The sequence below is a fragment of the Peromyscus maniculatus genome, chromosome 14 (genome assembly GCF_049852395.1).
Source record: "Peromyscus maniculatus bairdii isolate BWxNUB_F1_BW_parent chromosome 14, HU_Pman_BW_mat_3.1, whole genome shotgun sequence".
NCBI lineage: Eukaryota > Metazoa > Chordata > Mammalia > Rodentia > Cricetidae > Peromyscus > Peromyscus maniculatus.
The window spans coordinates 63,056,839-63,079,569 of record NC_134865.1 but is presented as its reverse complement, the minus strand read 5'-3'; the positions used below and the strand labels follow the sequence as shown (position 1 = coordinate 63,079,569).

The 22,731-nt window shown below is 42.0% G+C and overlaps 2 protein-coding genes across 15 annotated transcripts in view; one reads left to right on the top strand and one right to left on the bottom strand.

Annotated features, from left to right (window-relative positions):
• Positions 1 to 7,858, bottom strand: part of Tshr (thyroid stimulating hormone receptor) — a 138,368-nt gene extending 130,510 nt beyond the window's left edge. The window contains exon 1 of the mRNA XM_006987273.4: positions 7,088 to 7,858. Within this exon, the coding sequence (XP_006987335.1) occupies positions 7,088 to 7,257 (170 nt within the window). The 5' untranslated portion in view covers positions 7,258 to 7,858. The remainder of the gene's footprint in view (positions 1 to 7,087) is intronic.
• A 12,086-nt stretch (positions 7,859 to 19,944) lies between these two features.
• Positions 19,945 to 22,731, top strand: part of Cep128 (centrosomal protein 128) — a 355,586-nt gene continuing 352,799 nt past the window's right edge. For 6 of the 14 annotated variants that reach the window (XR_013044433.1, XR_013044434.1, XM_016005824.3 and 3 more), the window contains exons 1-2: positions 19,955 to 20,240; positions 22,489 to 22,646. The gene's annotated coding sequence lies outside the window, so the exon portion shown is untranslated. Of the gene's footprint in view, positions 20,347 to 22,488; positions 22,647 to 22,731 lie in introns of all 14 variants that reach the window. The other 8 variants (XR_013044435.1, XM_076551166.1, XM_076551164.1 and 5 more) reach the window with 4 other exon arrangements.

The window sequence follows — 22,731 nt, the reverse complement described above, 5'->3', positions numbered from 1 at the left end:
CTCTACTTGAATGCCACCTTTTCAATGAGGACTTCTGCTTTGGGTTGAATATCGGAGCCCCTTCCAAAAAAAAAAAAATACACTGGGTTGGAATTGAAATCTCCAATATGCCAGATTTAGGAAGTGAAGTCCTTGGGGTTGTAATCAGGTCATGAAGGTGAAGCTTTGGCTTCTGTGACCAAGTCAGTGCCCTTAAAATAAGAAACAAGACTGATGAGCTCAGCTACCTGCCATGTGCAGTTAACAAGAAAATGGCCATTTACAAACCAGGGACAGGACAGCAGGCATCGCATCCGACCATTTGAAGGCAACTTCCAGTGTTCCTATTCTCTCTCTCTCTCCCTCCCTCCTCCCCTCCCCCTCCCTCCTCTCTCTTTCTATTTCTCCTCTGAAGGTGTCCTTCCCCGACCTGCCCGTCTTTGTCTTTTACTCTGCCCTACCCTGCCCATTTTAGAAGCTTTCTCTGTTTGAATGTAAGGTCAAGGTGGTCATTTATTATGTTTCACCAATGCCAGACTAGTATTAGCATAAATATTTACGGGAAAAACAAGAGGAAGGGAGGGAGGGAGGGAAGGAGAGAAGGAGGAGGGGAGGGGGAAGAGAGGAAGAGAGGGAGGGAATGAACTAGTAGCGTATGTTTATTTAAAGGTAGAATTTCTGGTTCTCCCTACCCTTTAGACCATGTCGGTAAGCCCAGAAGTACTTGAGAAGGATGGTGAGATGAAAACAACACAGCCCAAGAGTCCACTGAAGCCGTCCTCCCAGGAGACCCCCTCATTTCTCTGCTCCCTAGATCCTATGTGCAAAGATTTGCCCCCAAAACTGGCCTTCTAGTTTTTCAGCTTACAAAATTATAGAAATACCAAGATACAAAGTGACAACACCTGGAAATAAGAAATATTTCAATCCTCTCTTTGGAGATGAGTATTGTAACACCAGGAATGGGTAAAATGAAACTAATGCCTGAAACTTAAGCCCACATCTTAATGTATTATATAATTGGATAAATCATATCTACTGAAAGAGAAAGCTGGACCCTAGGGAGAGTTTTCCACGTGCAAAAGCAATGTGGGATTTTTTTTTACAATGATGAAGAAATATTTGGATTTCTGGTGTATTCTGATGGAAAAGTATTATCATTAAGACTGTATCAGAAAAATCCAGGATTTTGTGTATATGGATGTCCACATATGACAAAACTGTATTTACAGGATGCCTTCAAATCACAAGAGCCTGCCTTACATCTGAACAAGAATTTGTTTTGAAATTTTCTAGTGTTCTTAAGAATCCATACAGTTGAGTCTGACATTTCAGTTACACACTTTAAAATCCAACCTATAGTTTTGAACTATAAATGGGACTATCTGTCAATTTTTTAAATTTTTCTCTGTTATTTTTAAACAGCAGTAATGAAAATCAAAAATTAGCTGAATACATAGATCTGTTTCAGTAAACGTGGAAATGCTTGGTGTTACTACATTTAATTCAACTCTCTTTCTCTCCCTCCCTCCCTCCCTAGTGTGTGTGTGTGTGTGTGTGTGTGTGTGTGTGTGTGTGTGTGTGTGTACCATGGCTCTTATGTGGATATGTGGAAATCAGTAGACAATTTGCAGGCGTTGTGGGATCTCTGTGAATCCCAGAGATGGAGCTCAGGCTACCAGGCTGGGCGGCAAGTGCCTTAACCCAATGAACCATTTTGCCAATCTAGTATTAAAAATATAATGAGATACAATGGATGAGGCATGTGCAAAATATGTTGTTATGGCATTGACTTAAAGGACTGAGGGCCTTTGGTAAACTTTTGTGTGGAAGTGTTTTCAAGGTACAGTGAGGAAAGTAATCATCGTCAGGATGTGTTCAGAAGGAAAAGCGTGAGTTCAGGCAGTTTTGTTTACTTTTAAAACACATGTTTTTGCATTCTTTGTAACATAATAGATCTAATCATAGTAGACACCAAATGTGTACTTATAGCCCCACAAAAATGACAGGTTAGTCCAATGCACAATTTCTCAACTTTTTGGTAGGTCAAGGATATCTTTGGGAAAAAAAAAATCTAAGAAATTTGCTGATTTGTGTGCATATAAAATTCCACATAATCCCAGGTTCCCAGCAGTGTGGTAGACTTCTAGGACACCTCTGAACCTCTTGAATAATAGGCTTTAATTTGAAATGTAAATGACACACCTATACAATCAGAAAATAATGATCAAGTAGATTGATTCATGGGAGCAATTTCTGAGCTTTAACAGGGAAAACAAAGCACCTTGATGATAAATTGTCCAATAACACTCACACAAGAGTGACTTATTTAACGATGTATTTTGAGCATTGTGAATTAGCTTCCTCTATGTTTCCTGCCTGGTCAGAAGCGATATAAGAAAATAGAATCAGCCTCTAGTCTAGACAGCACTTCTTTTGTAGACATGGAAATAATTAAAAACCTTGGATTCAGGCCCTCTAAGTAGGATACCTGACATACTCCAATGGCTTCTCGTGCACATACAAAAGGCACATGTACCCATGTACATACATGTGCACACAAACACACATACATATACACATGCACATGAGTACACAAAAAAGAACCCAGCTACAACAGAAAGCTCCAGTTAGGCATGCCATTCATCATCTCAGAATCCAGTTTCAGGTGTATGTGTACATGTGTGTGTGGGTTCAGGTCCACATTCGAATGTGTGCAGAAGCTGGAGGAGGATGCCAGGTATCTTGCCCTATGATGCTCCTGGATTGTTAAGTGAACCTATTTCTGCCTTCCAAACTACTCCACTGTCCTCCCACAGTGCCTGCCATTCTATATATTCAAGTCACCTCTTTGAGTCAAATTCTGGGATAATTAAGTAGAGTTTTATTAACATGTAGGTTCAGGGGCATGACTGCTGGAAACTGCAAGGCACCATATAAATAAATACTTGTGTAGTTGGGGGGGGGGGAAGTACACAAGTGTTAGTTTTTTTTGTAAACTAAAAAAAGAAAAACCAGAGTTGACAAACAAATGTTCCACTTTCTTTGATGGCTTTTAAGGAGCCTCCATTCTTGGGTGTCTACTTTTTTTCCCCCTTTTTCAGAAGAGTACTGTCTCAGACAGTTGTGAGCCGTCATGTGGGTGCTGGGAATTGAACCTGGGTCCTTTGGAAGAGCAGCCAATGCTCTTAACACTATCTCTCCATCAGGAGTACTACATCAGAAAAGTCCAGGAAGTACTAGTGAAGTCACTAGTTGTAGGAGATAGATATTCAAAGTATCCTGAACATGGTTTGACGAAATGTCAGATGTCACTTCAATATCTGAAAGGGAAATTCTAGTGCCCTCAACAGTCAGAGAAACAGCCTTGGTTGGGACCATTTGCAGACAGTGGTCCATCCTACCCTCTTGTTGGTGTACTGTAGTTTTTAATTTGTTCTGTCCTGTTTTCTGGTCATCACCTATTATGCATCAAGTGTAACTTTCCATCTCTAGCAGCATCACGAGCTTTCCTAAGTAAACTTATTGCAGCTAAAGAAATGAGCCTACTTAATGAGCATACCAAATGGTAAATAGCACAAATGGAAACCACGGCCCCAATCCCGAAGGTGCAATACGATTGTTTAGTTTAGAAAACACTGTGATAGTCACTCATTAAACACTTAGGTGCAGCATGTAAACAGTTAAAAGCAGAACCTTAAAATCGCAGCAGCATTTCTGAACACACTCCCACAGGGTGGACAAACCCTTCACTGCACTGAAGCCCAAGACTCAAGACGATGGAGGAAGGCCAGCGGGTACAGGTGGTCATTGCTGCCGTCGTGAAACGGATGGGGAGAATGCCAGGTGTCCTGCTCTATCTATCTCCTGGGTTAAAGGACAAGGCAAGGTGAGTCAGCACTTTTCTGGACGAAGAATCCACAAAACCACAAAATGCCATTCTGAGAACGGCCACCTCTTATGCAGAGAGGCAACACATGGCAACCCTTTGAACAGAGGAGAGTGACGATGGCCCAGCTTGGCGTGTTTGGTTTGGAGGTAATAGTATCTGTAATTATGTGCCAAAGTCTTGTTGTTTTGCTTTCCACTTTTCTCAAAATCCTCCAGAGAGGTGAATTTTCATTCGTTTATTTATTGGGGGGTGTGCCATGGTGCTCATGTGGAGGTCAGAGGACAACTTTCGAGAGTCAGTTCTCTCTTTCTAGGGATGAAAATCAGGTTGCTGTGCTGTGTGGCCCCATGTGCCCAAACCTCTGATTACGTTCTTTTGCGCTCTCTGAGTTTCCTCGTGTGATTCTCAAGTAAGAGGAGTAAATGTTTTCTTCCGATTTCTTACATATCAACGATGACTGAAGGATGCAAATGGGGGGTAAGGATAGCAGCCTCCCCACCACCACCTTGTCCCAGCCTCTGCTGTTCCCCTCTGGAGAAGCATGTAAGGAAAAGATCCAGAGCCACATTGTAACTGTTCCCTTCCCATATGTAAGACCACAGTGGCGGTATATGGGCAGTGGAGAAAGACGAGATCTCTGCTCCCATCACCATAGCACATGCCCTCAGCACCTTAGCAGTGTGTAAAGTGGCCAACCTATGCTTGTATAGCATCCTGATGGATGTTGCCAAGTGAGGCATCCTGCTCTGCAAGAGCCATTAGCCATTATAAGTCACACAGCTCTTAACAATTCTAAAATAGCATGGGGTGGAGTTTTGCAGAACTCTGTCTGGGCGGCAACAGTCTTGAACTAATAAAAGCTATGATTACCTGCACACAATTTGAACAAGATTGAACCTTTCGGCACCCTGCTATGAAGTGCGTAGGGGCTCACGAGGCCCCCCACCCTTACTGAGGATTTATAGGAGGTTAATGGTTACCTGGGGAGGGAGAGACATTTTCTTTAGGGGTTTTGTCATGGGAAGGTGCCCATGCTCCTATAACTCCTCATTCATGTTTTGTAAGCAACCCTAGTTAAACTTGTTGGGACACGGACACACACACACACACACACACACAGAGTTAGGAGACTAGTTCAGAAAAGAAGGAGAGCAGATGGAAGGGGAAGGGAACAAGAGAAGGTAATGGGGCTGAATATAATCAAATACATTATATATACATCATATATACCATATGAAACCATTATTATGTATAATCAGTATATGCTAACAAAATGCAATAAGAAAGTTTAAAGAAGGGATTCACTCTAACAATGTAAATCCTGTGAGAGAACATCCCTCAGGTCATTATTTGAGCAAGCATGTCATGCTGTTCACCCACACTTAAAAACAAAAATCAACCATGTCTTCCCCATCTCAGAACAGCTTCCTTCTTCAGGGTCTAGCATCTGGCCTCCACCACTCTCCAGGTCAGATGCACCTGTCTCTGTGCAGTCACACCCTATGAGCCAGTGATTTTCTTCGTTCCCATCACAGCATCAGAAAGCCTCTTTTAAGTAGAAGGAAAACTTAGTCCTTTTGAAGAAATGCTCTCACTTTCAGCATTTCCCCTTCTCAACATTTCGAGGGTCATGGTGAGTTCCTTTGCACTCACAGAACCTCATCTCTCTTCACTAATGACAACTCTCTGCAGAAGGCATGTCTTTGGGCTTCTGACAATCTGAGACAAGAATATGCATTTATTTATTCATTCACTGAAGCCTTTTTTTTTTTTTTTTTTTTTTTTTTTTTTTTTGTGTGTGTGTGTGCGAGCTGCCTGGTTTGGAATTTGAGGCTGCATGACAGAGTCCCGGTGTTAGGTATTCAACCTGCTTGGATAAGCATGCAAACAGATGAACTAAGGGCAATGAGGTTGTCCTTATGGGTTTTTGAAGTTTGTACAAGAGTTCTGTTTTAGAGACTGTCTGAACCCATTGTAGGCCTTTCGTCACTATGGTAAGGATGTGTTTTACTCCGTGAAGACAGCGTGGAGAATGAAGTGCTACTCAGAGGTTACTGCAGTAACACATCCATGGGAAATAAGAAACAAGGGTGGATGGCTGAGTTTCAGCTAATGGACCTAACAGAGTACAGAAATATGAACCCGAGAGGCAGTCCTCTCCTGATGACTGCTCCTATCAGATAAATTCTTGAGAAAAATCTTGACGTAGGATTGCTTTTCACCTTTCTCCACGTCCTCTGGGGGTAGGGAACCCCTCTGGCTCACGGCTCTTTCTGTGGTATTTTTAGCCAATCTGTTTTAGGGATCACTGATTTAAATGTTGGTTAAGAATTTAACACTTAGCATGAAGATGAAAATGTGCTTTATGAAATTTCATCTCTTTCCCCATGTATATTAAAAAGAAATTCTGGATATGCTAAGTGGTGATACAGGTTGGGCGGTTGGTTTACAGTTAGGATCTATACATATTGGATGAAGGGCACACTGACTTTTTATTATTTTTAAAATAATTTTAATTTACTCATTTATAATTTCATATATATATGAAATTCTCTTCTCCCCCATTCCCTTCTATTACTACCCTCCCATTTCCTCTGGAACCCTTCTTTGTTCGGACATGTCCAAGGGGACATTTGTAAATGGGCTCCCGATTAAGTTTTAAGACAGGATCTCTTTACACAGCCCTCCCTGGCTGTCCTGGAACTCACTCTGTAGACCAGGGTGGCCCAGAACTCACCGAGATCCACCTGCCTTTGCCTCCTGACTGCGTGGGTTAAAGGCGAGAGCCACCGTACTCTTCTCTGATGAACTTTTTAACTATTATTTGATGAGTCAAATGGCTAAGGTAATTTCTCACCTAGGGAGACTGAAAGGGGAATTGCGGGAGAGGAGCAATTTTATTATCTGAGATAATGTTTTAAAGTTAGTTCTGAAGCTGTTTTATGTCCTACTCTCACCTGAAGCGAAACTAAACCCCACCGGCGCCAGGAGTTGGCAAAATGTAGACAGAATAGTAGTAACTCTTCAGAAAGCACAACTCCCATGGCCACCAACCAAGTTTTGTTAAGGGTTCTCTTTCCCTGTGTCAGCAGCACGGACGACCGTCCCAAGTCTGTGCGACTGAGTTTGTGCAGGAACTGACCAAGACACCCGCGCACCCCACCACGCACCAATGGTTTCTGTCCAGGGACTTTGGCCTTGGCCTTGGCTACTCACAGAGTCTGGGTGCTGGGTGGTAGGCTGGGGATGCGGTGGAGTTCCTTGCAGGTGACTCTGAAGTCGTCCTCCTGGTGGCACTCGCAGGGTGGAGACGCACACCCTCTGCCCCACAGGCTCCCGGGCAGGGCGAGCAGCAGCCCGAGCTGCAGCAGGTACCCTGGCCTCATTTTTCAAGGGACCTCCTGGGCTACTCCATCGTTGTTGCGCGCTGTCGCCTCATTCTCAGTGTCCAGCTCCTGACGCTGGAGGAGACCGGGGAGCGGGAGGGACGGGAGGGAGGAGGAGGACTCGGAGGGGCTGTGACCTCATCGCTGGAAAGCACACTGGAGAGGGGGCAGGAGAGGCTCTCAAGTACTCCCGCTTGCCTAGGCAACTCTCCATCCAAACAAGTCAGCTTGCCACACTCGATCAGCCTCACAGTTCCTTCTGTTCCAACCTTGGTCCCTGAGCTGTACTCTCCGTCCCACCCATTAGTTTTTTCTAAAGCCTCATAGATGCACCTTCTTCTTCCCTTGTCTCCGAACTCCTGGAGCCACCTTTCTTGGCTGAGCAGCCTTTAAGAGCTGTAGCGACCGGGGAGACCTACTTCAAATGGACTTCGTCTAATATCACCACGGAGGAGACTGTTGTGGAATACTCTAATGTCCCTCCCAGAACTTCGGCTTCTCCAGGTTAAAATCACCTTTGCTGAGAACTGGAACCAACAACCCAGCCGGGGCCACCTCAGGGTGCAGCCGAAGGGGGATGTGACACTCTGGGAGGATCCTCGATGCTCTCCAAGCTGGAGCAGGCAGGGACTGTCGCGCGCCCTGGTGGCTCTCAAGCTTGAGCCAAGAAACCCGCTGTCTGACCGAACCCGAGCAACTCCGCCGAGTCAGGCGCTGGGCTCTGGGGCCATCTGCTGTGGAGAACTGGGAACTGCGCGTGCAGGTCCCCTTGCCGCGTGGTGACAATCTGTCAAGTCTGTCTGCTTAGGAATCTAGAAGTTGTGCTTTCATTCCCCTTCATCCTCTCCAGAAAACGAGAGTAAAAAGAACATTTAAGTGTCACATCATTCTTCACCCACTAACCAAAAATATTAATTACAAATGAAAAGATTGGGTCAATTTTCTTCTTGAAAGTATATTTGCTTTACTAACTCTTCTAGGAACAAAAGCAACACTAACTCCTGATTTGCTACAAGGTTTCTTTTATATGTAACTCTAGAACAGGATGGAAAGGCTAGGGTGCTGGGAATCAAAAGAGACATTAAGAGAGAAGATTCTGAAAATACATGATTAGTAACAGGCTGGAGGTCAATGGCAGGTAAATATTAAGATTCATTGAACTGTATGCTTAAGATACACGCACTCTAGTGTTTATAGAAACTTATGGATAGTCATAAACAGTCCCACATGTCCTTTAAGAAGATAGTGAACGCACAGATGCCTTTCCACAGTAAAAATCAATCCAGCATTAGTTTACACATTATATATAAATCTTGAATGTGAATGATAAGTGCAAGAAATCAAATGAAAAAATTATATATTTATATGTGACCATTCATATACATGACATTAGGGCTGGGGATGTAGCTCAGTTGGTTTGAGTGCTTGCCTAGCACGCTCAAGGTTCCTAGAATGCCCAAGGTTCCAAACCCAGCAGAAGATAAACTTAGTAAGGTGGTATACTTCTGTAATCCCTGCATGTGGGAGTCAGAGGCAGGAGGACCAAGGTCCTTGGCGGTACAGCAAGTTGTAGGTCACATGGGCTATATGAGACCCCAAAGGACTGAAATCTCAAAAGAGAGAGACTGACTACAAACAGACACCCAGAGATTTTTCTGGGAAACGAAATTGTTCTCAGTCTTCATTGTGGTGGTCCAATGGCAATTTATAAATGTGAAGAATTATAGTTCTTGCTTTTTGAATGTTGAACCCATCTTAAACCCAGAGATAAATGCCTTTTGACTGTTCTGAATGTATTCTTGCAGTAACTTTACTGAAATTCTGTTTGAGAGTTTTGTGTAGATGTTCCTAAGGAAAGGTGGCCTCTTACTCCTTCCTTTAGTTTCTTTTGTATGGTATTCTCAGTTTCTTTTGTATAGTATTCTCAGTAGTTGATTCTTTCATCACAGACTGAATTGTGAAAATGTTTCCTCCATCTAAATTTCTTTTAGTGTTTGTTTACAATTTAGTACTTTGTTCTTATCTGGTAGAGTTTACCAGTGAAACCAATTAAACTTTGAATTTTTCACTACAAATTTAATTTCTAGAAACAAGTGTAATGTTATTCAGGTTCTTTCATTCTCTTGGGGGTAATTTGGTAGTTTTTGTTTTATAAAGGATTTGTTATCTATTACTGAAGCCATGGCCATAAAGCTATTTACAATATTGTCTCTATACATTCATACAAACATGCATAATATGTCCTAATGCTTACCCTTTCATACCCGATATTGCCATTTTGTGCCTTCATCCTGCTTTTCCCATTTACATATTTAGAGCTTTGTTTCATCAGAAGTCTCAAGGCAGTGTATTTTCAGTTCATAGATTCCATATTATAGTCCATTCACACTGGCAGGTCAACTGGTGTTGTCATTATGCAGCTCTTGTTTAGGTGACCATATTGTTGAGATTTCAATACCGCAGCTTTCCTGTCATACATAGAAGACACTGTGTCTCAGAAGACATCCCGGTCCTCTGGTGCTTACAATCTTTCCACCTACCTCTCTCACAGTGTCCCTTCTCTATAGGTATAGGGGTTGTGTCATACATGCATCATTTAGGGTGGGGTTTTCAATGGTCACTTGCTCTCAGCATCTTGACCAATTGTGGATTTCTATAATGCTCTCCACAGGTTACAAAAAGAAGCTTCTTTGACGAGGAGTGCCATATTTTAATTTTCCTGTTGTTTATCGATATGAAATACCCTGGCAAAAAATAACTTGATGGAGAAAGGGTTTATTCGGGATCACAGTTCAAGGGTAGCACCATGAGGACCGAGAAGTCAAGCCAACAGGAACTTAAAGTCCCACCACATCCACAATTAGGAAGCAGAGAGTGATGGGTACATGCTGGAGCTCAGTATCCTTTTTTTTTTTTCATTTATGCAGTCCAGGATCTCAGCCAGGGAATGGTTCAGGCTACAGTAGGTGTATTTTACCCCCTCACTTAAAATAGTCAAGATAATCTCACATGGGCATTCCAGAAGCACTTTCTCCAGATGATTCTAGATTTTGTTAAGTTGGCAATTGACACTAAGTGTCACACGTGAGGTTATGATTTTCATTAAAATTTGAAAGTTTCAGCCATATGTCTTTTCTTTTTTAAAAAAATAATTTACTTAAATTCATTTTATGTGCACTGGTGTGAAGGTGTCAGATACCATGGAACTGGAATTACAGACGATTGTGAGCTATCATGTGGGTGCAGGGAATTGAACCTGGGTCCTCTGGAAGAGCAGACAGTGCTCTTAACCACTGAGCCATCTCTCCAGCCCCATGTGTGTCTTTTCTGTTCCTCTTTCTCATTCCTTTTCATTTTTGATTCCAATTGTTGCACTTACAACAGACTGGAGTTGTCCCACAAACAAAATATTGAAACCTTTTTTCCCCCCAAGAACATAGCAATCTCATTGGATGTCAAAATAGTTCCACTGGGAGAAGGTTAGACTGAAAGTTTTTTCTCTCTGCTTTCCATTTGAGTGGTTTTTTCCAGCTCTGTCTCCAAATTCAATTTTTAAAAATTCTCCTGGAATATTTGATCTGCCACTAATCCTTGGAGTATATGTTTCATATCATAAACCACAGTTTTCATTTCTAGAAGTTCTCTTTCTCATATAATCTGTATAACACAGTGACTCTTTTGATGTCTATGTTAGTTCCCAAGACCTGCTATAACAAAGTAAATTCCACACACTTTATGTTTTCAAATGAGATGAATTCATTCTCTTGTAATTTGTAAGGCTGGAAGTCTACAATCAAGGTGTGGGCAAGGACACACTCTTAGAGCTCCAGAGGATGATTCTTTGGGTAAGAACACACTCTTTCTTAGAGCTCCGGAAGATGATTCTTTCTGGTTCTTCTAGCTTTTGGCAGTCATCAATGCTCCTCATTATCCCTAGCCTTGAACCATTCCAGACTCTTCCCCCATCATCAAAAGGCTCTCTCCTCATGTGCCCCTCTGTTTAAATTTCCTTCTTCTTTTAAGTATATCCACCCTTGGATTGGGGACCAATCCAGAATGACCTAAACTTGCCTTCGATATATGTAAAGGCCATATCTCAAATAAGGTCTTATTTATAAGTCCTACAAATTAGAAATTGAAGATACCATTTCGGAGGGATAATTCAACCCATACAATATCCTTGCTTGATAACTATGGTGTCTTTGCAGGTATCGAGTCAATCTAGATTAGCTCATTTTTCTTCCTAAAATGAGTTAATGTTTTCTGCTGCCTTGCCAGTATCATGACCTGTTTGGATTGCAGACACTGTAAATGTTACAGCATTTGGCAGTTTATTTTGCAGCCAATGTGAATACTCTTGATATTTATTATTAAATACCATTAAATGTGTGGGTCCCTGCAAGTGTCACAGCCAGCAGTAAAACAATCTGTGGAAAGACAAGAATGAAACTTGGTTCAGCATGACATAGTTAGCTAGGCTGGTTCAAACTTTTGGAGTCTGATGCCCAGCAGTTTAGTTAAAAAAATTTTTTCAAGACAATAAAACTTTGGAAAAAAGTTTCCTCCTGAAAATTATCACAACAAAACTTAAGTCACGACTACATCGAAATTCCCTTGCAAAGTTCATGTCTTTTGCAGAGCACCTGTGACCTCTTCTACAAGAATGGGTTGTACTGACTTTGAGACAATGCTCAGGATAACCAGGAAGGAAGGGTTTGTAATAGGCATAATAGCAAACTCTTTTACAAAGTACATGAGACAATCTTTCATGAGGATGATTCTAGTGACTCAGAAGTCTGGGGGATTCGGGTGAGGGCTGGCTCCACAGAATAGCAAGTGATCAAACAACATCCACTCCAGCCTTCCAGGTGAACAGGTGTCAATTTCTTCAACTGAAGAAATTGCCTGTGTGCTTAACAATTCTGGTGTCTTTAGTGATTATTAGCAAACACATGGACCTCGTACCCTCCTACAGTTAAATTACTTAAAAACCATTTTATATTTTATTTATTTTGTTTTTAAATATTTGTTACATGTGATCAGAATGGCATTTAATCTAGGGCTAATCCCTTACCATTTCTTAGACTCTTTTGAACACCCAGTCAATGATCCCTGAATTATTAAATGTTTCAGTCTGGTTGATAGCAATTGCTATTCTGGATCGTGGATAAGTGACAGGTGTTTCCTCCTCTGAGCTTGGGAGACATGCCTTTCTCCAGTTTTAATTGCTTCACATGTGTGTAGCAGTTAAGAGTTTTCTGAGTATTCCGTGGAGACCTGCTGTGGTTCTCAGAAATTTTTCTCCACATGGTTTTTTCCTGCTCTTAGTTTGTCATGAAAACTCCATATACCTCCACTTCTCAAGGCTCTCAAGTCCCTTTCCAGATTTACAGCATCTAGTGGGCACTTGCTGCCTGCGTTCCTTCTCTTTACACCACAGGTAAGATGCTTTCTTGAATGTGGCAGTCGTGAGGTTTGCCACATCATCTGTTGCCTGTCTCTCAGAGATTACATTCTTTGTCTGATGGCCACTATCTCCCACATATTTTGTCTGTTATTTTATTTCTGAGGGCAAGGTATGTTTGGTGGTGGTGACTCTGTCTTTACTGGGAGCAATGCTGAAATCTGTAACATTTTAAACCATGATTCAGACAGCATAGAACTGGTTGAGTAGGGATGATAATGTGAGTAAAATCTTTCATGCCTAACTGTTTCAACTCAGCAAATTGGAACAAGCCTTCAGGATAACATGTCCTAATAGCCTGTTCAGCAAGTGACTATGGTAATCACTAAAGCAATTTTCTTTCCTTAACATAAATTTTGAACCAGAAAAAAAAAAGAAGCAGATGAGATGATGAATCAGTTATAAAGTGCATTACGAGAAAAATGTATCCATTAACACATACTAAAAAATTCCTTTTAAATGTAACAAATAGATAAGAATAGCTATAGAATACTAGGTTTTCTTTTATCTTAGAAGAACCATTAACACTGTTCACAATTCAGAAGGTGGCATTTTGCATTTCTTTTGTGTTTTATCCCTTTCAAAGGTGCAGCAGAGGCTGTACTGCTTGACTACACTAATAATCCTCTAAAATGGTTTAACATATTATTAGTTGCTCATTTTGACCTCAGTGCATTTGTACTGCAATGTTATAAACTTGCCATAACTACCTAAAATTATAAATGAATGATAGAAAAGAGTATTATGGGATGAGCTGTGCTTCTACGTAGCAAATGACTAAGGATTACAGTTTCATGAGTGGACAATACTATTGTGTCAATCCTTTACTCTGATTCTTCTTAGAGACTTGTAGCTTATGTGGAAACATAAAAGATACTATCAACAATACTTAAATACTTGTTTCTTGATGGGTTGAAAGTGGGTTCATTCCTCTTCTATCCAGTCCCAACCAAATCAAAATATTGAACATTTTACTTTTATTTCTTATGATATAGTTGTTATGTGATATTGCAATGGAGATTGGCCATCTGTGGTTGCCAAATATAATCAAGTGAAGTCTAAAACTCTAGGTGGTCATCACTCATGTGGGAACTCTGGCCAAACTAGAGGCTGTTTTGAAGGGACATTCTCCCCTGGTACCAATATGGAGGTTAGATACCTTCTGGATTTAGGTATTTTCCTATTTCTATATTTGTCCTTTTATCTCAATCCCTAATTCCAGGATTTCCCTTGTTCTCTGTGTCTTCCTGTGATAGTATGAATGAAATTGGCCCCCATAATCTCACAGGGAGTGGCACTATTAGGAGGTGAGGCTTTGTTGGAGTAGGTATGGCCTTGTTGGAGGAAGTGTGTCATTGTGGGGATGAGTGTTGAGGTTTCCTGTGCTCAAGATACTGTCCTGTCTGAAACCACTTCCTGTTGCCTGCAAGATATAGGACTCTCAGCTACTTTTACAGCACCATGCCTGCCTGCATGCTGTCATATCCCACCATGATGATAATGGACTGAACCTCTGAACTGCAAGTGAGCCACCCCAATTAAATGTTTTCTTTTATAAGAGTTGCCATGGTCATGGTGTCTCTGCACAGCAATAGAATCCTTAGCTAACACACTTGCCTTCCCATGCATAATTTTATTTACTTATTTATTTGTTTATTTAATTTTTTTATTTTTTCGAGACAGGGTTTCTCTGTGTACCAGCCCTGGCTGTCTCGGAACTCTCTTTTTAGGCCAGAGTGGCTTCAAACTCACAGAGATCCGCCTGGCTCTGCCTCCCAAGTGCTGGGATTAAAGGCATGTGCCACCACCGCCCAGCACTTATTTATTTTTTGAGGACTGATTTTTGGATTATGGTACTTTCTTCCACACCATGTGGTTACATCATGGCTTCTTTGTAGAAGGCCTGGCTTCCTGGGTTTGAGACACGTGCGACCTAACAGGGCCCTGCATGCAGAAGGGCCTGGGACTTGGCTTGACGCTTTGTCCTTTCTATGCTCATGTTCTCAGTAAATTTTAAAAATTATTTATTTATTTATTTATTTATTTATTTATTTATTTATTTATTTATTTATTTATTTATTTATTATTGTGTATGTGAATGCATGATGTACATGTGTACGTGTGTGCGCGTGCGCGCAATGGCACCTGTGTGGAGGTCAGAAGTCAATTTTGTGGAGTCGGTTGGTACTCACCATTTACCTTTCCGTGGGTTCTGGGGACTGAACTCAGGTTGCCAGGCTAGCCCATCAAACACCTTTACCCAGTGAGCATCTGATTTGCCCTTCAGTGAGTCTTGAACAACGGCCTCACATTTCAGTTTTGCTTTGGGTTTTACAAATCCTACAGCCAGTCCTGTTTGAGTCCTTGTGCTACATTCTCAGAAGACAGGGAGGGATCCCGTTTCTCTTTTCCCAGTCTCGCTTCTCCTCTTTTCCCCGAATGCAGAGCAACCTAACTTACTTAAACAGAAATGAGAGAGAGAGAGAGAGAGAGAGAGAGAGAAATAGTAAAATAAATATTTGAGAAGTTTTTGACATTGAACTTCCTGCAACCTGGACATGATCAATCCACCGTTGCTATTTTACAGTGGTATGAGTTTGCAAGGTACAAGCAAAAACACTTCTGTGCTGTCTGCTCGAGACAGCCTTGTCTCTATCTGCCAATCTGTCTGCTACCCAACAGCTGCTTATATGGAATCTGTCCTTCCTTTCCTGTTCATACCTACTCAGGATGGGCTGAGCTAAGATGAGCATATGTTTTCAGGCCATCCCCATTCCAGATCCTCTTCATTGATTAGCCTCTCAGGGTATTTGATATGGCTCAAAAGTATACTTGACGTGATTGTTCAAGAAACTGGATATGGGATTAGTGCTGTAGAGCTCATAGTCTGTACAGTTGGGCTCTCTCAGTGTAATCTTAGGCTCTTGTTTTAACCAGCAGAGCTTATCTAAACCGTCAAATGGAAAGCCAACAAAAACAGACATCCAAACATTGAGAACAAAATAAAGTCCTGTTGCTCAGGAGACTAATGTTTCAGGATGAATTTAGTTCCAATCAATTAACATATATTTAGGACTCTATATGATGAGAAGCTGTGGTTGTTTGAATGTGATTGACCCCCATAAACTCATGGGGAGTGGCACTATTAGGAGGTACGGCTTTGTTGGAGCAGGTATGGACTTGGAGGAAATGTGCCACCGCAGAGGCAGGCTTTAAGGTTTCAGATATACTCAAGCCATGACCAGTGTCTCAGTTTACTTACTGTTGTCTTCTAATCAAGATGTAGGACTCTCAGCTCCTTCTCTAGCACCATGTCTGCCTCCACACCGCCATGTCCCACTATGATGATAATGGACTAACCTGTGAAATTGTAAGCCACCACATTAAATGTTTTCCTTCGTCATGTTGTCCTGGTCATGGTGTCTCTTCACAGCAGTAGAAACTCTAACTATGATAGCAACACATGGGATGCTTCCTACGTGTTCATTTATTTTACTCTCGAAGCAATGCTACTCATAAGCTACTACTCTTTTCCATCATTGACAGAAGAAATTAAACACAGAGAAAGCAGCTTGCTTGAAGTCACATAGCCATTAGATATTACAGTGAAGGTTTGAATCTGTGCATTTAACCACCGAAGCTTCTTCTAGTCCATGAGGCATTACAGCAGTGGTTCTCAACCTTCCTGATACTGCTAACCCTTTAACACAGTTCCTCATGTGGTGACCCCAACCATGAAATTATTTTGTTGCTACTTCATAACTGTAATTTTGCTACCATTATGAATCGCAGTGTAAATATCTTATATGCAAGATATCTGATATGTGACCTCTGTTTGAAAGGGTTGTTAGAAACCCCAAAGGGGTTTCGACCCACAGGTTAAGAATCACTGCACTAGACCAGGGGTTGGTGCCAGGAACCTGGAAGCTGTCCGGATGCAGGGCTCTGGTCTCTTGGGTGTATTTCCTGTTGATGTTTGCTTTCATATTCATTTATCTTCAGATTGATGTTTTCAGCTTCTTGTTGAATGTCGATGAATATGGCCATTTCCTGGTGACTACCCCAGCTCTTACGTGAGCATCAAGATTATCAAACCATAAATTAGGAATCTGGATTTCATTTTAATTTATTAATGCACGAAGACCCCCATAGGCCCAGGCTGTTTGGAATGTCTACTCCTTGACAGCATGTCAGAGGGAAGTGATCTCTATAATATACATGAGTCTGGGGACTCATGGTGTAGGTGTGATTGTTTCTACATTTATCCTGTATCATAAGATGTGATGTAGGCAAGGCATATGAAAATATGTACCACATCTCCCTCTCTGGGGCAGTGGGAAAACACGACACTAAGGCTTAACGGGTTAGGGGAAGTAATACGTTATGAACTGTTTCATGCCCTCGAAAAATTCATTTCCTGAAACTGCCATCGTGACTGAAGTTGGAGACAGGTTTGTTAGAGAGGAACATGGTCCTCAATTTAATGTAACTGACTTTTTTTTTTTACAGGTAGAGAGACAACAATTCTGTGTACACAAAAGGACAATGCCATTTTAAGACACACAGAAGATAGAGAACTCCAATTGACTGATGTTTCTTTCTTTCTTTTTCTTTTTTTTTTTTTTTTTTGGTTTTTCGAGACAGGGTTTCTCTGTGTAGCTTTGCACTTTTCCTGAATCTTGCTCTGTAGACCAGGCTGGCCTCAAACTCACAGAGATCCACCTGGCTCTGCCTCCTGAGTGCTGGGATTAAAGGCGTGCGGCCGACTGATGTTTCAATGTGGGACTCTCAACCTTCAAATATCTGACACGTTTTTCCTCTTTCTCACTCTTTCCCTTCAATTTCCATTGTTTAAGCCACCTAGTCTACCATATTTTGTTACAGCAGCCTTAGCAAACTAACTCACCATGTGTGCTCCTGTTTAATGACTTATAAAGGAGGAAACTTCAGATAATCCTTATGGAGTTGCCCAACTCTAGACTCATGTGACTCCGTTTGAATGTAGTGGTGGTGTGTGAAGGGTAGCGACCACGCACCAGCTATATCATTAAAAGGAATTTAATATCCTTTGGAAGCTGCAAGACCGTTTTCTGAGTAAAAATATATCTCGTTAAGAAGTGAGAAACATTCTAAGATCTGACTTCACTACATTCCATCCCCCACCATGTCCCACTTGTCAACTGAGGCGTATGACAATAGCTTTTAATTTAATCATACATATACATTTTTTTTTCTTTTTTTAGACAGGGTTTCTGTAACAGCTCTCGTTATCTTGGAACTCTCTTTTCAGGCTGGCCTGGAAGTCACAGAGCTCCTCCTGCCTCTGCCTCCAGGTGCTGGGATTAAAGGCGTTGGCCACCACGCCTAGCTCCCAATTTTTAATCATAATTAACTAAAATCTGATTTCTTTTTCTGTGGTCTCAGCTGTGTCTTCAGAACTTTTTTTTCTTCGCTTGACCAATGTCGCTTTAAAATGGAGTCAGTAGAATTGAACGCAATCTTATAAATACAGCTGGACAAAAATGTTATCAACCATCAGCTTTTACTAATCGAGTTCAAAGTTACTCTAGCATTTTGGTAGTACATTTTTTTTGGCAGTTGATCAGATATATTTCTGAAGGAAGGTTCTCTTTTATGTTTCTACTTAGATACTGATGTAGTGTCTATGTCCCCACCCCCCAGCATTGTAATGAATTGTCATCTCCTTCCATTGGCTCTGAGCAGCTTAAACAAAAGGATTGTTCTTTTTAATCTCTTCATTATCCTTGTGTCTTGTGTGTAATAGAATGACAGGATCCTAAGGTGATTCAATATGCACATTTGCTAAGCTGAATCAAATTATTTTGTGAAATTTAGCCATTAAGAAACAGAGCCATTATGCCTCTGCAGGCATTGTTTGAATGACTGTTCTGAGTTATGTTTCTTTTTGTGTCAGGGGGAGTGTATTCTAGAGGCACAACTGTTGATGCAAATACTTAGTAAGTCTTTCGAAGAATGTGTGTTTAAACTGAAGGAAAAACCTTTTTTGTGAGCAGGGTGGGAATTTGTGGGGAGGAGATACATTAAAAGTCAGGTCCCCTTGTTTCAAGGCCCAAAGGAGAGAGAGGATTAAGTGGGAAATGAATAATTCCTGCACAGTGGTCAAAATAGACAGTCTGTATCATAAGACAATCTAGTAGACAGTTCTCAACTTGTGGGTCGTGACTATCAGAAAAATACACATTTTTGATGGTCTTAGGAACCCCAACCATAAATTTATTTTCTTTGGTACTTCATAACTATAATTTTGCTACTGAGCAGTGTCTGGGTTGTTAAGACCATCAGAAGAAATATGTTTTCCTCCAGGCGGAGGCGGTCGTGGCCCATGTCTTTAATTTCTGACTCAGGAGGCAGAGACAGGATGATCTCTGTGAGTTCAAGGCCAGCCTACTCTGCAGAGTGAGTTCCAGGATAGTTAGGACTGTTTCACAGAGAAACCCTGTCACGAAAAGCAAAAATAACAACAACAAAAGAAATATGATTTCTGATTGTTGTGACCCACAGGTTGAGAACCACTGATAGTTGGGTTTATTTTTATTTTATTTTTTTAGGTTTCAGGAAGACGTCCATAGATCAAGTAAATTTTGATTATAGTTTTGGGGAGGGTCAGGTCAGTGTCCTTTATTGGCAGAGTAGAAGGAAAAGATGACGGATATCCCTAATGGATTTTCACTTCTTAGGTTTTGCAAAGCTCCTTCCTTCATCAAGGTTTTAATTCTCTCCTCGTGGCTGAAACTGACTTTTTTTTTCCTGAGCAGAAAATACTTCTTTCGTGTCCTAGTGAGGACGGAACACAGTAGTAATGAACAGACAGCCCCATACTGCATTTGTATATTGCCATTGGAAGAGCTGTAAGATCTTAGCCCAGCCACTCCAGGCAGAAAGTGTTTCACTTGATCAACTTCTTCATTCCCCTCCAGTCCTAAGCCTTTAAAACAAGACATTAAAGCGATTTTTTTACATCTCACCGCTGGATATTATTTATCCTTTGATGTTTCCTCATGAGTAAAATTTCACTCACTGCCAAGGTAGTATTTGAACTCTTTCTGCCAGGCGTTTGCGTATTCACAGGCACCTGGCCCTTTAAAAAAACAAAATTAGAGCCGGGCTAGAAGGCAGGGCCCTAGGTTGGTCAAGACCGCTTATCCAGCTTCTTCCGGGAAAGGAACCCAGAGGCCAGGCGCAGAGCATGCTGGGACTTGCAGTTTAGCTACTGTCATTGTGGCTGGATCTCTCTGCGCTGGAGCGTGGGATGGACTACAGCTCCCAGAGGGCCAAGCGGCGGTGGCGCGTCCAGTGCCCCTAGCCGCGCCTGGGCGGCTAGTTCAAGTTGCCATAGCTGCGAGTCAGGGGTGAGCAGAGTCGGTTGCGCCGCAGCGTTGAGTCGGTTGCACCTTCGGGGTCGCTGGTAGCCGCGGGAGCCGGGTGGGGCCTCGGCGATGATCCGGCATTAAGAACCTGGAGTCACCTTGGGTCTAAGGTACCTGTGCCAGCTGCTCCCTTGTCCTTTTTTTCACTTCCCCCTGCAGAGACATTTATGTCCCACTTCCCCTTGTCCCAGGGTGGAGACACCAGAGCAGCCAGGGGTAAGTGGGATGGGGTCGGGTGTGTGGGTGCAGCGTTGGCAAGTTGGGGGCGATGGCGTATTTGCACCCCTCAACAGGTGGTCCATGGTCAGGTCCTGGCCAATCTCACTCTGAACGTGCGTGCGTTGTCCTGGCTTTTGAGTAGCTTGCCATGAGCTAGCCTTCTAGACGCCTTAGCTACCTGACGTTTAGTTGACTGCCCCAGGGTGTAAGTTGGTGCTTCTCTGTCCTCTGGTCACTTGATTTTCCTATGCTAATTTAGGAGATGCCCGGTCCTAGCGGTTAGCAGCCCCCTTTTGGGATTAATTCGTGGAAATGCCGAAGTGAATCCCAGCTGCATCCTGTATTGCTTTAATGGACCGAGTCTGTTAGGCAAGGGTTCGGTAAAGCTAAATGTTGTAGCGTCCTGTCAGGATTATGCAAAACATTTGGCGCATTGCCTAGCACGAAGCAAATTCTCAGCACTTCTTTCTAAAACTGATTGTGTCTAACAGAAAGAAATACCATGCGAACTATACAGGTGGTTTTTATTTTATAGTACCTGTATTAAAAGTATGAAAAAACTGCTGAGATTAATCTTTTTGTTTGTCATAGTACATAAAATATTTATATTTGGCATATAGTAAATATCAAACTTATACGTACACACACACACACACACACACACACACACACACACACACACTTTAGACAGGGTCGCAGTGTGGCCCTGGTTGGTCTGGAACCCTTTATGTGGATGGACCAGACAGGTCTCCAAGTCACAGAGATGCACACCTCTGCCTGCACAGTGCTGAGATCAAAGGTGTGTGGTACCACCAGAGCTGTATTTTATGTTTTTTTTCTTTTTTTTTAATGGTACTGGATGTTCAGTATCTAGCACGTATTACCATTTTATATTTATAGTGTGTATCAGTTTGAACTGGCCAGACTTCTAGAGTTATAGCCATATGACTGCTGTTCTGGACAGCACAACAGGAAGGTGAACTTTGACAGCTGTACATTGGCATAGAGCAGTAGTTCTCAACCTGTGGGTCGCAACCCCACAGGATCAAGTGGCCCTTTCACAGGGGCTGCCTGAGACCATTGGAAAACACAAATTTTACATTATGATTCATAATAGTAGCAAAATTACAGTTATGAAGTAGCAATGAAAATAATTTCATGGTTGGGGGTCACCACATCAGGAGGAACTGTATCAAAGGGTCGCAGCATTTGTAAGGTTGAGAACCACTGGCATAGAGAAATTTCGTTGTGCTTAGGACTCACCATGTGATAGGGCTTGCTACTTTGTTAGAGAAGTGTGTATTAAACTATTGCTTAGCTGGCCACCCTGAACATCTCTCAGGTTCTCAGCAATTTACTTTTCCCAGAATACACTTCTCGAAATGGCTTATTGATATACACGCACAGTGGTTTTCTTAGATGATTTTTTTTTTCCTGTAGAGTTTTACAATTTTAAAAGTAGTTATGGAGTGTAGAAAACATTTCCACCCACTGCACTTTTCTTCAGCCAAAAATATAATGCTTTGGTTTATTTGTTTTACCACTCACTGTGAGAACTGATCCACCATATGTAATATGTCTTCAAAGAGGTGGAGGGTGGCCTAGACTTACAAATGAGCCAGCACATTCAGAAAACCATGTTAATTTTATTACCCAGTCTAGTCTCCCAGTTGATATACTTAGGACTTTTGGCTAGACTTGAGGTATAGTTCATCCCCTAGTGTGATCTAGCAAGTCCAATGATGATGACTAGGCATGGGTAGAAAATGCCACTTAAAAGGAATCTGCAAGCCGGGCGGTGGTGGCGCACGCCTTTAATCCCAGCACTCGGGAGGCAGAGGCAGGCGAATCTCTGTGAGTTCGAGGCCAGCCTGGACTACCAAGTGAGTTCTAGGAAAGGCGCAAAGCTACACAGAGAAACCCTGTCTCGAAAAAAAAAGAAAAAAAAAAAAAAAAAAAAAAAAAAGGAATCTGCAGGCTGGGCATTTGGATATCATTTGGGCTTTTGGGTGACCATAGGAGTGTACTGTCTGTGTTCCGTGGTATTCTCTAATCTGTGCATAGGGAAGATGAGATAATTTTCATTAAAAAAAATGTCAAGTTCTCGTTCTGTTTACTGCCTGTTTCATTGGTTTGTAGGTGTTTTGGGGGAAGTGTAGAGGCAACCCAAAAGAGCATCTACTTGACTAGACCTTTTGCCCGGAATCTCATGAAGAAATGATAGGAGGCAGGCATCCGTGCCTAAGAAGAGCACTGAGCTCAAAGGACAGCAACACAGAGTTCTGGGAGTGTACTTTGTACGTATGCTTGCTCTTTGAGTTTAGCGTCCGAGGAAATCTTTTACATTGTTTTATATTCAAAGTGGGAAAGGGTATGCCAACA